The following is a 16,271-nucleotide window of genomic DNA, read 5'->3' as shown; positions in this document are numbered from 1 at the left end:
TAGTTTCAGGGAATATTAATGGTTGAAAATAGTTTATTCAAAACTTCAGGTGCTTATGAGAATGAAAATACCTGATAATTTGGTTTTGGGGGTAGGGATGCAGGCAGTGGCTGGCATATATAAAATAGCTGGATTTCTTCATTGGATGATTTGGAAATAGCATATTCTTTGACTAGAATATAATAACAATATAAGTAACCTATATATAATATATTAGTACACAGAGGACTCTAATTTTTAGGGAACATAAAAACATTGATAGCAAAATACAAGTTGCTTCATACGGTATAGTGAGACAGTGGTGGTTATAAAGCCCAGAGAGTAAGACCTGGTCTCAGCTTGCTGGTTACTAGCAGTTCAACTTAGGGAAATTATTTTAAAAGTTTCTATTCCTTAGTTTTCTGAACTGTAAAATAAAGATAATAAAAATACCTATTTTATTCATTCAGTAAATATTTATTGAGTGCCTACCCTGTGCCAGGTACTGTTCCAGGCACCAAGGCTCCTGCAGTCGTGGGGGAAATAGACAAAACCTTTGCCCTCATGCTTTCATGAGGGAGCCAGATGATAAGTAAGAAATGTGGGCTAAATATATAGATAGCCATAAGTGCCAAGGAGAAACAGAATAGGGAAAGGGAAATGTGAAGTATTGGAGTGGAGATTAAGGTTGAACTACCTGATAGGGACAACCCCCCCAGGGAAAGGTTACTGCGAGGATTGAATAAGGTACTGAATGTTTAGCAGAGTGCCCGGCACATAATGAAGCATCAATAAAAATTAGCAGCTATTATTGTATATGTGATATACAGGAAAAGGCAAGTCACTTAATTACTAATAATGAGATAATGCCAACCAAACTGAGTTGAGGATTATATCTAACGAAAGAAAATTAGTATATATGCACAGATGTCCATGTCCAGAGACTGACTGATGTTTTTCATTCATTACAAATGGAATCTCTTCAACTATGAACAACTTAATATTCTGAGCTACTCACCAAAGCTTGTGATGTTATATTGTCAAGTGTGTTTTCTGTTTGACATTATTTTTATTTTACTTTATCAATATTGAAAAACTTTACATTTGGGGGGGTCTTGTATTTGGTCTTAAAACCATAACTTATGTATAAATTTAGGAAAATTAATTTGTGTCCCACTTTCATTCTTTGAATCATGGATTACCTTCTAGGTTATCGTATTTATCCCTTGAATGTTTCTGGATCATCAAGATTTAGATGTGTGAGAACTGAGATAAAAGGCACTATCAGCCATAAAGCTGAAGATCTTTTGTTGCTTTGTTGCTTTCATAGAATGGAACATATTTACAATAACGCTGCTTAGTACTCAAAATGAGATAGATGATGGCTTGCTCTGTTCTGTCTTTCAGTGTGTTGGCATGCATCAGCCCTGAAGCAGTGATCTCTGGATTAAACTATATGTCATTTGCTAACGTTGGCATGAGTGGCTTAAGCCCCAACGGTGTGGATTTGAGCATGGAGGCAAATGCTATAGCTCTGAAATATTTAAATGAAAATCAGCTGTCACAACTGTCTCTCACTCGATCAAACCAAAATAACTGTGACTCATCTTTTAGCTTTCTACATATTAATACAGACAGAAGCACAGTGGGGCTTAGTTTAATTTCACCAAACAACATGTCATTTGCAACCAAAAAATATATGAAGAGATATGGACTCATACAAAGCAGCGACAATAGTGAAGATGAAGAGGAACCTCCAAACAATGTAGATAGGAAGAATGAGCATTTGGTGAATCAAAACCTTACGTGCATAGCCGAACAACTTGGTTATCAGAAAGAGCCTCCTAGGAATGCTTGTGAAATAACTAATTGTTATAACTGTGAATCCACGGGCACCCACACAGATATGCCAGTATTGAGAAATATTACAAATGAAGTTGTTCAGCCAAAAACAACACAGCAGTTGAATGAAAACCCAGCTTTCTTCTTAAAGAACCTTAAACCAAGTCCTGCAGTGAACCTCCGAACTGGAAAAGCAGAGTTTACCCAACATCCTGAGAAAGAAAATGTAAGGGACACCCCAGTTTTTCCTGAGAGTTTGAAGCCTTCTGAAACTTTAAAGCAAATGAATAGTATGAATTCAGTAGGCACCTTCTTAGATGTAAAGCGTCTCAGACAGTTGCCAAAATTATTTTAAACCTTTAGCTGCCCTCCTGATAATTAGGACAGGATGTCTCCTGAAGATACTTAGGGAATAGTTTTGGAATTCCTAATTATTCTAGGGATTGCTGTGTTTCTTGGTAGCAGCTTATGACAAAGAGCCAAACAGGTGACCTGATTGTCTTTGAGATGACTGGCCTGTACGAGGGCTGAGTGTTCTTTGTTAAAATAGAGCTGTTCAGCATCACTGGAACTTTAAAAAAAAAGAAAGAAACAAATCCTGAGATGAGTTATTTCAACAAATTTAGATAAGTAGGTACTATCCAACTCTGAATCTGAACTGTTCTTTTATGCTGTACATTTTGAAAAGTAAGTCTGTTTTCCCAGCATTTTGCACTTCTGCATCTACCCAGTGTCACCTAAAAGACCATAAGATGAAGTTATCATGACCTTGATTAAATTAGCCAAATCAACCCTTATTGAATTTAAGGGGAAAGTTTTATTTTTTTAAATTAGATATTTTATACAAGGAGTATATTTATCCTCTTAATTAAGAAGCATATTTGTTAAATTTTGTGGAAGTAAAACTTTTGTACTGTGGTGGGTTGATGTTAATGCAACATTTTCGACATATAGCACTAGCTATCACAATAAGACAACTATTGAGTATGAGTGTGTTCTATAAACTTGGTGAGTTTTTCAAATGTTTTAATTTTTTAATGGAACTTAATAAAACTGTCTAGATTGACTGCTTTCCTTTGTCATCTGTTATAGCACATCCTCTCTACTTTAAAAAACAAAAACAAAAAACTTTAGACTCCCCAGAATTTAAAAAATGATACAGAGAGTTTGGGTATAGCAACCCACAATGATAATATCTTACATAAACATAGTAAGTAAATGATCAAAACCAAGAAATTGACATTAGGTACAACAGTAGTAACTAAGCCACAGATCTTTCCAGTTTCACAAGTTGCTCCACTCATTTACTTTTTGATGTATGACTGTGAAATTTTATCACGTAGATTTGCATAACCACCACCACAATAGCATACAGAACTATTTCATCACAAAGAAATTCCCTAGTACTATTAAAATACAGCCTCCCTCCAACCCATTCCTGGCAACCAATGATCTGATCTCTATCACTGGAATTTTGTCATTTTGAGAATGCTAATATAAATGGAATCATAGTATGCATTGTCTTGATTGGTTTCCACTCAGCATAATGTCCTTGAGATCCAACCAACTTGTTGAGTATATTGATAGTTGCTTCCTTTTTTCCTCTACCTTCTTAAAAAATAAGTTTTAAATGGTGATTTCTGAATCTAAATGGAAAAAGTCCTCATTTACTTGAGAGAGAAAGGTCTTCCGTTGAAGTTAAATTAAGATGCCATTGCTATCAAAATGTGATGTGTAAACTGGAAAGAAATGGACCTTGGGTCTCTCAATACTTCCCAGCCCAGCTGGGGCCTTCTGAGGTAATAATCCAATGAAACAGTTTATAGTTAGCCACCTGAAGCGTGGTAGCACGGTGGCTCTCTGCTGTTCCCCACTGCAGTCAGGGACCAGCTGGCGTACGTTTCCCTGTGGCGTTGCTCTTTCAGGTTAAAATTAAGATGTGGGAATGGCACTGACAGTGATTCTGTGCTTACCTTTGTTCCCACAGGCACTGTCTGGGGTTTCAGTTTTTTAATAAGTTTGTGAAAATCCACTTACAGGTTTCACTGGAGTAAATTTTTAAGTAATGAAATTGTCAACACCACTTCAAGTATGGTCTTTAGTTTTAGCCCTCAGTATTTCACCCAAGAAGTGAAAGTACAATTTATATTGCATGTTATTAAAAAAAAAAAAACCAGAATGCTAGCAAATTAGCTGACATCCTCATTAACTATCACTGGGAACCCTGTAATGTTCACATCAAACAAGAAGCTCTCTAAACAATAAAAACTGAACCTGAGGCTTTTTAGGCAAAACGTAATACCATCACTTCTGTTATAATATCTAATTTAAGGCCTCGGATAAGATGCTTAAGCAGTTTTGGAGACTGAATAATTCAACAAAACATGTCTCTTTCTACTAAATACACATCCAGAGAAGACAGACCATCACTGAAGCCTCTCTAGAAAGTTCTCTAAGAAGAATGTTTTACTGTGTAAGTTATTTGGCAAGTTAATAGCTATGATAGCTTTTTAGCATCTTTGGAAAAAGCATTAGTACTGGGAAAATTGGATTAAAAGACTGGAGGACTGGAGATGATTGCCTCTCAAGTGACATTTGTCTGAATTTTTTACTTTCATCCAGTCCCACAGCATATTGTTTATAGATATATGGCTGCTACTTCATATGAAGTAAGGAAACAATGGAGCTTCTATTACCCAGCTTCTGAAAAAGAAACCTATTAGTCTAGGTCCTGGCACCCCCATCCCCTTCACCAAACGTCCCTTCACTCAGCCTCTGGGCTGCTTGATGGTTAATTACTCTATGCTCACTTGGCCTCTGCCTTGCCCTGCCTGTGCTGTAACTCCACAGAAGTGAATATAGACACGTTAGACATAAGCCTTGCCTTTGCCAGCTAGCTGTAAAGACTAGGGAAAACGGATGCACACTGGAAACAGTCGCAGAACAGTACGAGACAGTGTATGATGAAAAGCCAAAACGAGTGGTCCAGACTAAAAAGAGCCACAGCAGCATAATCACGATAGCTTCCATCTTTTTAAGACTTAACCACGTGCTCACAGGGCACTGTGCAGAGCACTTCACATGCCTTAGTTCATTTACGCCTCCTGGCTGACCCCAGCTGGTGATTGTCATCCTCATAGTTGAGGCACTGGCCTTAGGGAAGTAACTTACACAAGTAAATTGTTAGTTACCAGAGACTGAAGCTCAAGCTTCTATTAGGTCATTGAGAAATGCAACTTCTCTGAGATCTGAGGAATTCAGGAAGAGCTTCCTACGAGACACAAATGAATGATTTTGAATACTATTGTCAATGCTCTTTCAAATATGTGCTGGCCTCCAAGCTGCCTGGCCTTATTTCCCCCCCAAGAAGTCCCCTTACCCTTTAGCCAAGACCAGAAACTACCGTTTATTTTAGTCAAGAGTCCTGAAGTAGGCAACCCCAGCTCTGTTAATGTTTAAGAGTTCACGTCAATGATTTCACATCATGGTAACTGCCTACTGAGTATTGCCAGGGTTCCAGGAGATCAGAGGAGAAAAAGATTTTTCTGTGCCCTTGTTTTCTAGACATAACTCTTGAGGACAGAACCTTTCCTAGCTCCTAGATTAACCGAGAAATCTTTATGCCTGCAAAATACTTTCAATAATAAGGTTTTAAGTTTGCAGACTGCTTCACACTTTTCAAAGTGCTTTCATACACCTTCCCTCATATAATCTTCACAATCAAAACCCAACTGAAGTATGAATAGCAGACATCATTAACTTCTTACTACAAATAATGAGACAGACACAAGGTATGACTATGCCGAGGTCACACATTTATAGTTAACAACCAGGACGTCAGCCTAGTCCTTCCATGGCATCGAGCCCAGCAGCAGCATTCCCTCCATCCTGCTTCTCCCCATCAGCACCTTTTTCACTCTGAGTCGTTCAGCAGGTGTCTAATGTTGATTCTGCTGGGCTCTGAGCTGGATACCAAGCACGAGATGATAAACAAGACCAACTTGTCCGATGGGCTCTCGATCCAATGGGGAAGACACACGCAAACATTAGCAAAACAGTGAAGTCAGGGCTTAGAATAAAACTATATGACATGTGAGGGTACGTTAAGAGAAGTTGGGAGGAAGGTTATTCTGAGAATGTTCCAGATTTTTCCAGAATCTTGCAGGAGCACTATGGAAGAGAAGGGGAAGGTATATTTCTGATAGAGAAAACAGCCTGTTGGATAGCATGGAGCTATGAATAGGTACAGCATTGGAGGAGGGGGCTGGGGGCAAGGAACCAAAGATAGGAAAGGGAAAAAAATGTGCAAGTAAAAAGAACACCAGGTTAAGAGTCAGCAACGATTGGGTTCCTCCTGTCCCACTGCTCCAAATTCTGTGACCTCATATCACTAGGGTTTAGTTTCCTAATCTTTGAGGTGAAGGGGCGAGCCGTGAATCTCAACATTCTGTGACTGTATGAAACAATGACGCAGAAATAGGGTGTGAGGAGTGGCTTACTAGTCCAGTGAGGGGAAAGGCAGCTGCAAGAGATAACACTGATATTGGGCCTTGAAGGATTTTGAAGGACTTCCACAGTCATAGCTGAGGAAAAGGAGATTTCACTACTTCTAATAATGCCTAATATATTTCACAACTTAAAAAGAAAAAGAATTCTGTTTTTACCACCAAAATGTTGAGTAATACTATCTGTTCAAAGGGGTACCAATATGTCTGTCTCCAGCTCTGAGTTACACATTTCCTGATTTTTAAGCTCAAACTCCAGTGTGGGAGAAAACATCAAACCCACAAAAAGGGGCTTAAGGGTGATGTTCCCTGTCTCCTCTCTGCTCCCCAAACCGGAACAGTTTGAGTCATCAAGAACATCCTCACAGGAAATCCGGCTTTCCCACCTCCTGGTAAGAGGCTGAACTCCAGGAAAAGGATGGATTTGGGGAGAGTCCTGTGTCCTGCCTCTTCACAGGGAGTCTGAGACCAGGGGGACAAGAGGAACTAATTAGAAACACAATGGAAAAGATGACGTCAGGTATTCAGAGCTGCAGGGCCCTCAGAAATCACTTGGTCCCGCTGCTGCCCAAAGAAGAGGGACTTGCTCAAGTTCATACAGCTCAGGAAGCACAGAGCTCGGGCTGGACCTCAAGACTCCAGCCTCCCAGACCATTCTGTCAATGCCATGGCATTTGAGTCAGTAAGTCAGGTCCCAAGCAATCGAACCTAGGCCCCCTGTTTCCCTGTATATCATAAAGGAAAGAAAAGGCTATGTAAACACACACACACACACACACACACACACACTCCAGTTTCTCCCTTTGCCTCCGCACCCTCCATGGGTCCAAAGCCCTTTGAACTCTTCAAAACAGAGCTCAAAGGCTTCCCTGCTCCACGACCCCTCCCACCCTGCAGGAAATCTTCCCAGAATCTTCTTGTGGAAGTGATTTTTTTCCTTTTTTGATTTTTCATTCCCTCTCTTCAGTCTTCTTTTTGTCCTCTTACAGATTATTACAGCCAACTTATGTGCTGGTTATGTGCACCCACAGCTGGGAGATTCTTGAGGGGCAAGGACCACATAGGATCCCCCTGTCCAAGGAAGAGTCACAGGGACAAGGTCTGCTGAATGTCCCCTCTGTGTCTGGGTCCGTGGGCTAGACCCTTGGGAGCAAAACGAAGAAAGAGAAGGTACTGCTGTTGTGAAAATGCATTTCTGCTCTCACGGACTCCTACTCAGAGTTTCGTTAGACCTCACACAACCCTGCGAGGTAACAGCAACAAACATGCAGGTTCACATGCAAACAAAGACGGTCACGACCACGGTGAACAGGGACAAAAGCGGAGGAAAAGGCTTGCAATGAGTGAAAAGACCCTGGTTCGGGGCTGTGGTATGAGCACGAGTTGGGGGAAAGGAAGACGAGATTATTCTCAGAGATCTTCTTGAAGATCAAAAACCACCTGTTATGGAACCAGTACTTGCTGCCTCCCGGATGGTGAGGGTCACAGGGGAAAACACGATCGCCTTTGTTTTCTCATCTAATCACCGTGAGGACTCAGTGACTTAAGAACAACAGCTAACATTTACTGAATATGTCTGCTTTGTTCTGAGACCTTTACGTTGTTAGCTTGCTTATTCCTCACGACAGCAGTGTGAGGTGGATACTTTTATGGTGGATACTCCTTTTAATGGAGTAGGACATAGGAACAGAGAGTTTAAGTAATTTTCCCCAAGGTCACACAGCCACTGGGAAGAACCAGGATTCAAACCCCCACAATCTTGCTCCAAAGCCCCTGCTCTTCACCTGAGCATTGTACTCTCCCTGAGAGGAAATGGAGACTCAGTGGTAATGTGCTCTGCTCAAGGTCATGCTGGTGAAGTCAGGATTTGAACTCGGGCCTGTCAGGCTTCAGATCTCCTGCCTCTTCTCCTTTTTCTCCTCGTCCTTCTCCCTCAGGGTAGTGGGTTGAGGTAAACATGGGTTTCATTTCCCTAAAGCTCCCATTCCCACCTTGGTAAGGTGATACCAGATCATAGATGCTCGCTGGAAGGAGAGCAGGTCCATGGACCGTAGCTGAGTCACTCCTGATGAGTGACTGGCATCAAACCCCCAGAATCACCCCACAGGGGTGTGCTGTGACTCTCCCCTCTGCTTCCCTCCCCCCAGCAGAAACTACTGCAGACACAGGGAGAGTCCAGCCCCCGACTCCACCTGCGTTCCCTGGGCCACCAAGGAAGGACTGCGGCTCACAGCTTGTGTCGTCGTGGAACCATTTCTCTTCTCCAAGTGCCGTTCAAGATGAACTTGGCAGTTTCTCTGGGGCTGGTTTCTAGGACCAAAAGGGCTGGCCAGTTCTGCTTCCTCTAAGTTCATGGCCCAGGTTCCTGCTGGGTGGCGTCCTTCTCCTTCAATTTCTTTTTCCAGCTGTCTCTGTCACTCTTATTTCTCTAACATCCATTTGCAGTACCCCTGCCCTGCCTTTGTGATGGGCTGGGGCATGGTCCCTGTCTTCTAGGGATTCAGTGGGGTCCATATACACCCAGATACCTCACACTGGAGGGATGTTTAAGGGACACAGGAGAAGGAGCTGGATGCAGGAACTTCTGCTCTAGTGGAAGCCCCAGGCCAGCCAAAGTCCCCGGCTCCCTCTGTCTGCCTCAAGGAGATTTACTTGGAGTTCACCCTGTCCACTCCTCCCCTGCCACCCAGTATATCAGGGCCCCTGTGCACAGTCCTGGGGAAACAAGACAGTGGTGGGACTAACCCTGGAGAAGCAAGGTATCCAACCATGTGCTGCCAAAGGCCCTAGATCACGGATATGATTTCATCTGATTCCTCTCTGTTCTCCTAAGTGGGAGGTTCGGCCCCTCGAAGGCAGACCAGGTGGGCTCTGCATCCTCTCCCATCTCCCGCAGCCAGCACAGGGCCCTGAACTACCGCTCCAAAAGTGTTTGCATAAAATGAACAAACAAGCAGGGGTTGTGCCCACCAGGCAGATGAGGAAACAGAGTTCCAGACAAGGCAGGTGATTGCTCTTCCCCCCACAGCATTTGGTAACAGGATGAGAAAGAACCCAGGTTTCCTACCCTAGTGCAGGGCATGCGGTCCAAGAAAGAGGAGCATGCCTTATTGGTCTCTGTCACCCAGGCACCTAGGACACTGGCACCAACTAGATGCTTAGCAAACATGGAGTAAAATGAATGAATGGAGTTGCTGGCATGTGACGTGGAGAGCCCTGGCTCCCGATTCTCGCCACACCTACACAGAGTCCTGACGTGGGACTTGAGCCGTGACCACACTGAGCTTCTTGCCTCCCGACCTGTGCCCCTCACTTCCCACCGCTGGGCCTTTGTACTTACTATTGGTCTTCCCTGTCATCTGCTCTGTTCATCACGGTCCAAGACAGATGACACCACTTCTGGAAAGTCTAGTCTGTCTGATCCTTCCCAGCAGAAGAACCACACACACACACACACACACACACACACACACGGCCGCGCGCGCACACACACACAGTCTCCTGGGTTCCCCATGAACTTTACACACCCCTCCCTAGTAGAGCATCTAGTAAGCTGCCCCATGACTCTTCGCTTCTGTGTCTGTCTCCTCCATCTCAGCACCCCTAGGCCTGAATACAGAGCTGGTGTCGGGTAGAGGCTCATAATAAAAAATAATAGCTTCTATGTATTAAATGGTGCTGGTCTCTGTGCTAAGCTCTTTCCATATGTCTCATAATTTTTCCAACCATCCTGTGAGTCATGTGTTATCTTTACCTCTACTTTAGAGATAAGAAAACTGAGGCCCTACTGAGTAGCTGTGGAAGAACTCTAGCCTAGGGAGGCCTGACAACCAGTTGATGTATTCCTGACCACACCATTAGGCTCCATCCCACGGGGTGGGTTCTGGGCTGGAAACACAGGACCCAGGCCCTGTGGACGAGAGGGCCTCCTGCCCTAGCTTTCCTTGGTGACAGAGCTGTGCGATGGAGTGCAGGAGACCCGTGTGTGTCTTCAAATGGTGCCTTTACAAAACTCTCCCCTTCCCTTTCTACTCTTTGTTTCATCACTCCCTTGCCCTGGCCCCATACAGCTGAGCTTCCAACTCTCTGTCAGGTCTGACTTGCTAAAAATGTGACAAGAGAACTGGGCTGTCTTGTTGCTACAGGTACCTGCAGGGGACTGGAGTTCTCACTGAGAGCCTGCGTGGAGACGGAAAAAAGAGGAAGACGGCAAAGATGAGAAGCAGATTAAATACAGAGGCAGAGAGTGAGGACCAGAGGCAGGAAAAAGAGCAGACCCAGAGAGAGAGATTGAGATGGCAGAGACAGAGAGGCAGAGTGAAAGAGATGATAAGAGATAAAACGGAGAGAGAGATCCTGTGGTTCCCTCACCCCATCACGTTCCCTATCACAGATGGGGAAACTGAGGGTCAGAGGAAATGACCCTACTTCCTGGCAGATGTCTCTGTCACTTTTCTAAACACATCAATTTAGTTCCTCTCACGTCCCCAGATATGTACTGATGCCCTGTGAGCACCAGGAGTTAGGCTGCAGTGGAGGGCTCTGGGGTGTGCTCATCAGAAGAGCAAGATGTGAAAGGAAATACTCAAGAAGGATTGACCAGGGAAGGCTTCCTGGACAAGGTAAGTGCAAAACTGGGCCACAAAAAAAGGTTTATAATCAACTGTATGGAGGCACGATTTATATACAATAAAATGCATCCGTTTTGAGTGTACAGTTTATTTAGTTTTGACATGCACACACTCATCTAACCACCACCACAATCAAGATTTAGAATGTTTTCATTGCCGAGAAAGTTCTCTTGTGCCACTTTGCTGTCATCTCCCTCTCCCATCTTTCCTGATCTGCACTCTGTCACCACAGGTCAGCTTTGCTTTTCCTAGAGTTTCCTGTAAATGGAATCGTGCACTAACATACTCTTTTGTGTCTTATGTTCACCAAGCATATTTTTGAGATTATCCCATATTTTTGCATACATCTGTACATTTTCTTCTTTTTTATTGCTGACTAGTAGTCTACTACATGATGGACCACAATTTGTTTATCCATTCATCTGTTGCTAGGCATTTGGACTGTTTCTAGTTTTTAGATATTATGCATAAAGGCACTATGAAGACGTGTGTACAGGAGTTCCTATAGTTACGTATTTTTTAATTCTCCCACGTAAGTGTATGTTTATAAATTATATGTTTAAAAAGAACTGCCAAAGAATTCTCCAAAGTGGTTGAGTCACTTCTGCATTCCCTTCAACAATGTATGAGAATTCCAGTTACTCCATATCCTCACCAGTACTTGGGACTATCAACCTTTCAGATTTTAACCATTTCAGTGAGTATATCATGGTATCTCATTGAAGTTTTAATTTGCATTTCCCTAATGCACATTTGAGCATCTTTTCATGAGATTTTTGGCTATTTGTTTATCTTCTTCAGGGCCACAAGGGATTTAAACCAAGACATATCCACAAGATTTTGAAGTGGTTCTCCCAATGTAGCAAATATTTCCTAATAGCCAGTAGGAATGGAAAGGATATTGGGTCCAAGCTGACACAGGTGCTGACAAGCCAAATGACCTTAGGTAAGATGAGCCTGTTTCCTCATCTCTAAAGGTGGTCACACTAGCAGCCTTGCAGGGTTATTGTGGAGGATGAAAGAACAGAACAGAGGCAGAAGCAGGGAGTGGGGCAGGCACACACAGCAAGTGCTCAGCACATATAATTCTCATCACCAATTCAGGGGTCCCACCCACAAGTAGTTATGTTACACAAGGGCCAGGGCCCCATCTGGGTGACCACCAGCAACCATTTGCTGGCCAAAGGGTAGGTGGCTGCACCCATATTCTTCTGTCATTTTCTGGGAGCAAAACCATTGTTGGCAGGGCTGTGTGGACTTCTCTGCCTGTAAGGACAGCACCTAGGCTCTATTGGCGCCATAATTCAGGGGAGCTGCTCTGGTTTTCTGGGTGCTCTTGTAAGAAGGTTAGGGAAAGGGAAATGGCTTCAAAACCTTTGGAAGCACAAGGCTTTCTTTATACATTCAATTCCTCTACGTTGGCCTTTGTGACAGATGAGGGTTGTAAACCAGAGCAGGGGTTCTCAGATTTTTGTGCACATCAGAAATCACCTGGTCATTCTTTTAAAACACATATTTCTGAGCCTCACTCCCATGTTCCTGACTTAGCAAACTTGGGGTGAAGCCTGAGAATTTTCTAGCAAGTTCCCAGATGATGATGTGGTCCACTTTGAGAACTAGTGAATTAGAGTGAAGTCCTTTCCATCCCTGAGTGTTGTGATGGCACTGCTGGGGTTTGGAAGCACAGAGACGACTCTCCCCACATCTCAGGCTTGGAATTCTGGGCTCAGGCATGTTTACTGATGGGGGAAGGGTTCTTCCAGGGCAAGGAATGGGGACAAAAATGGAGACAATGGCCATATGCAAGTAGGAGGGGGAAACAATGACATCTCCTCAAATTGGCGTTTTTACCATTCAAAATAATCCTAAGAACCATATGATGTCTGGACAATTAACATCTCCCTTCTACAGATGAGGAATGTGAATCTCAGACAGTAAGTAACTTTCCTAGAAACATACAGCTGGCAAGTGGGGGCACAGGGCGGGAACTCAGGACTGCCTGACTGTTGTACTTGTTCTGCAGCTCCTTGGAAGCAGCACAGCCTGAAGCCAGACTGTCCTTGGCAGCAGTGTGAACCCTGGCTCCACCACTTACCTGCTGTGTGGTCTCTGGAAGTCACTCACCCTCTCTGTGCCTCAATTGGCTTACCTACAAAATGGAGGTAACAGTGGTTCCTACTTCATTGGGTTGTTGTAAGGATAACTGAATTAATATTTATGCAGTGCTTAGAACAGCACCGGGCACATAGCACCACTATATAAATGCACTGAAAATAAACGTGGCTACTCACAGTGCACACATACATCGCATCCCTCCAGAGGACAAGCTCAGGGAGAAAGCTCAGAGATCATCTAGCACCCAAAGACAGGGCAGGCAGAAACACTTGAAAAAATTTTAAAGCCTCAAATTTAGGGGTTTAGGAAGAACTCGGCCTTTGGTGGGGGTCAGGGACAGCTCAGAGTGGCGACAACCACGGACCCCTGGCCCAAAGCCCCAGAGTCCCCAAACCAGGCTATGCTCTTCTCTCCAGGCTGCTCCGCTTCAGGATCAGACTCCAGAGGACCAGTCTGGGTCCCCACGTCCCCTCCCGCTCGACATCCCAGCCCAGGCGCTCCAGGTTTCCTGCCCGCTCGAGGGCCCCCTTTGGTGCGGGCGGAGGAGGGGTGGCATTTCCTGGCGGGGCCGCGGGCAGCGTCACTTGCTCCTGGACACTCGGACAGCGCGCTGACCGACAGGCACCAGATGCTATTTCGGGCGGCGCCCCGCTCAGCGCGCAGTTTCCGTTTTTCCACCGACCGTCGGAAACCGCGAAGGAGGGAGGGTGTAGACGTCACGAGCCCCCATCCCCAGGCGGGGGGGGGGGGGGAGGGGGGATGGGAGGGTTGGGAGACAGGTCAGGATAGCTGCCAGACTGTCAGTATCTGGAGCTTCGCTAATAGAGGGGGTTGGGGAATGTCACCTCTTCGCGCACTCCCTGCTGCAGTGCTGACAAAAGCCTTGCAGGTCTCTGTTCCTTCTCCACAGCCTTGGGGTGCCCGGCAGGTCATTTAATGTCCTGTAAAATAATCCAGCAGCCTGTTTGTGCCTCCAGGGCATCAGGGCACCTAAACTCAAGAAATTCAAAACCAAATGCAGAATCCCTCCCCATGCCAGTTGGCTTACAAGCTCCCATCTAGGCAAATACAGCCAGAAACCCAGAGGTTTCCTGGATTTCTGCTTCCTCCTCACCCCCCAAACTCAATTCTGACAAACCAATTTTGTATCCTAAACACATGTCAACTGTATCTGCCTCTTGCCATCTCTCCTGCTAGCACCCTAGTCCGCACTCCAATCCGTCTTCCCTGGACCACAGCATTGGCCTCAGAACTGGTCTCCCCACATCATTCCTGCCCCCTCACACTCTTTCTCCACCTTTCAGCCAAAGGGCTTTCTAGAAAAGCAAATCTGATCCTGTATAAAACATTATACCCCCTAAACCAAATAAACAAAATGGTTCCCTCCACCCCAAATTATTTAAATTGTTCACAGCCTTGCTCCAGCCCATACTAGACTTCTCTGTTTCTTTCATGAACTTCAAGCCTTTCTGCTCCAGTCCTTGGCCCACCTGGAAAGTTCTCAATACTCACTCTTCTACCCACCCCTCAGAACCCACTCTCCGATATCAGTCCAGGCATCAGTTCTCAGAGAAGCATTCCCTGGCTGGGCTCTCCCTTTTTGCAGGGGCTCAGAGATGTGAAATGACTTGCCCAATGGTGCCACAGCCCAAGGGTGGCAGTGCTGGGCTTTAAACTCAGAGTTATATGACTGCCTCTCTTTCTATTAAGTGATGCAGCCAAGAAAAGGCAACAGGGACCAGAGGAGGGAGAGATGAAAGCCAACCACCCCCTCCACACCCCCAGCTCCTCCACCCTCCTTTGCAGAAAGGCTTCAAGAAGGAAGGGGCAGAAAGGCTGGATCTTGAAGGACAGATGTGAGAGGTGGAGGACAGTAAGGCAGAAGCTGATACACAATGGAGGGTAAGTTGGATTTGATAACAGTGGGTGAAGTGGGGCTGGAGGCATGGGAAGAGAGTGAGAGATGGGGCTGAACACACCACAGAGGCCCATCCTCTGGGTCCCTGCTGAGCAGCTGGTGTGGCTGAGCCAGCAGAGGCCCTGTGGCAACTCCAGGAATTAGATACTTTTTCTCAAGACATGGGTAGCCCTTCTCCTATGAGATTTTGTAAAAGTTACTGGTATCCACATGGTACCCTGACTTCCACCAAACCGCACAAGAGGAACAGAGGGGACAGGCTACACTGAATTAACTGTATCTTCACTGAGAGTCACCTAATGGTGAAGAGAGGCCAGGACTCAGACTTCGGCCACACTCTGGGCTCAGTCCTTGACTGGGGGACTCAGTCTGTGAATTCTCAGATTCCAAAAGGACCTCAAAACCAAAATGCTGGAAGAACAAAGCAGCCTTGCACGGCGGGGAGAGTTGTGGACTGGGAACTGGATAACTGAGTTTGGGTCTTGGCTCTTCCTCTAGATCACTGTAGCTTTGGCCAAGTCATATCTCCCTGTGACTTAATTTCCTTCTCTAAAATGATAACTAGAATGCCTGCACAAGTGCATACAATGTCACCCTGGGTTCTGGGCTGGGCAAGGTTCGATAGGTCATTGCCCTCCCCACCTTTTAAAGATCATCTTATATACCTCACATCAGCTCTCTGATGTATGTGTTATCTCCCCATTTTAGAGATGAGGAAACTAAGGTTCAGAGCTAAGTGACTTGCAATATTTGAGCCTCCATCATAAAAGAATGAACCCAGATACCCTCCATGACTGAACTGATTGCCCACCCCTCACTGAACCCAGATTTCTAGGCCACAGTACAGATCTTGGCTCCTGCAGTGAGTTGAGCCCAGATCCCTCCTCCAAGCCAGGGCTCTAGCTTCCCTTCTTCATCCGCTGGGCTCCAGAGAGGACCCTGGTGCCCAATTTGCTTTCAACCCAGGCTCCACCACTCACTAGATATGTAATGCTGGGGAAGTTACTTTTACTCTCTATGCCTCCATTTCCTCATCTGTAAATTGATAATAATAGCACCAACCTCTTAAGATCGTTTATGAGAACTAAATGAGTTAATATTTGTACAGTGCTTCAGTAGATTAAAATGTTAAATTATGAGGGGAGGGATGTTCTTTGGCTCTGGGCTCAGCCTGAAACCCACTAGAATGGACATTTTAATCTGTCCGTTGACATCAGCCCTGTCTCCATACAGCCCCTGGATGTGACCTGTGTCCCATCATTCAGGCAAGCAGGCTCCATT

General features: G+C 44.9%; 1 protein-coding gene across 7 annotated transcripts in view; it reads left to right on the top strand.

Moving 5' to 3' along the window:
* STIL (STIL centriolar assembly protein) overlaps nucleotides 1-2,888 on the top strand; it is a 129,798-nt gene extending 126,910 nt beyond the window's left edge. For all 7 annotated transcript variants that reach the window (XM_032494212.1, XM_006178395.3, XM_032494210.1 and 4 more), the window contains one exon: nucleotides 1,387-2,888. In XM_032494212.1, the coding sequence (XP_032350103.1) occupies nucleotides 1,387-2,176 (790 nt within the window). In that variant the 3' untranslated portion in view covers nucleotides 2,177-2,888. The remainder of the gene's footprint in view (nucleotides 1-1,386) is intronic.
* Nucleotides 2,889-16,271: the final 13,383 nt, after the last annotated feature.

Source organism: Camelus ferus, chromosome 13, assembly GCF_009834535.1.
Source record: "Camelus ferus isolate YT-003-E chromosome 13, BCGSAC_Cfer_1.0, whole genome shotgun sequence".
NCBI lineage: Eukaryota > Metazoa > Chordata > Mammalia > Artiodactyla > Camelidae > Camelus > Camelus ferus.
This window is presented reverse-complemented; position numbering and strand designations above follow the sequence as displayed.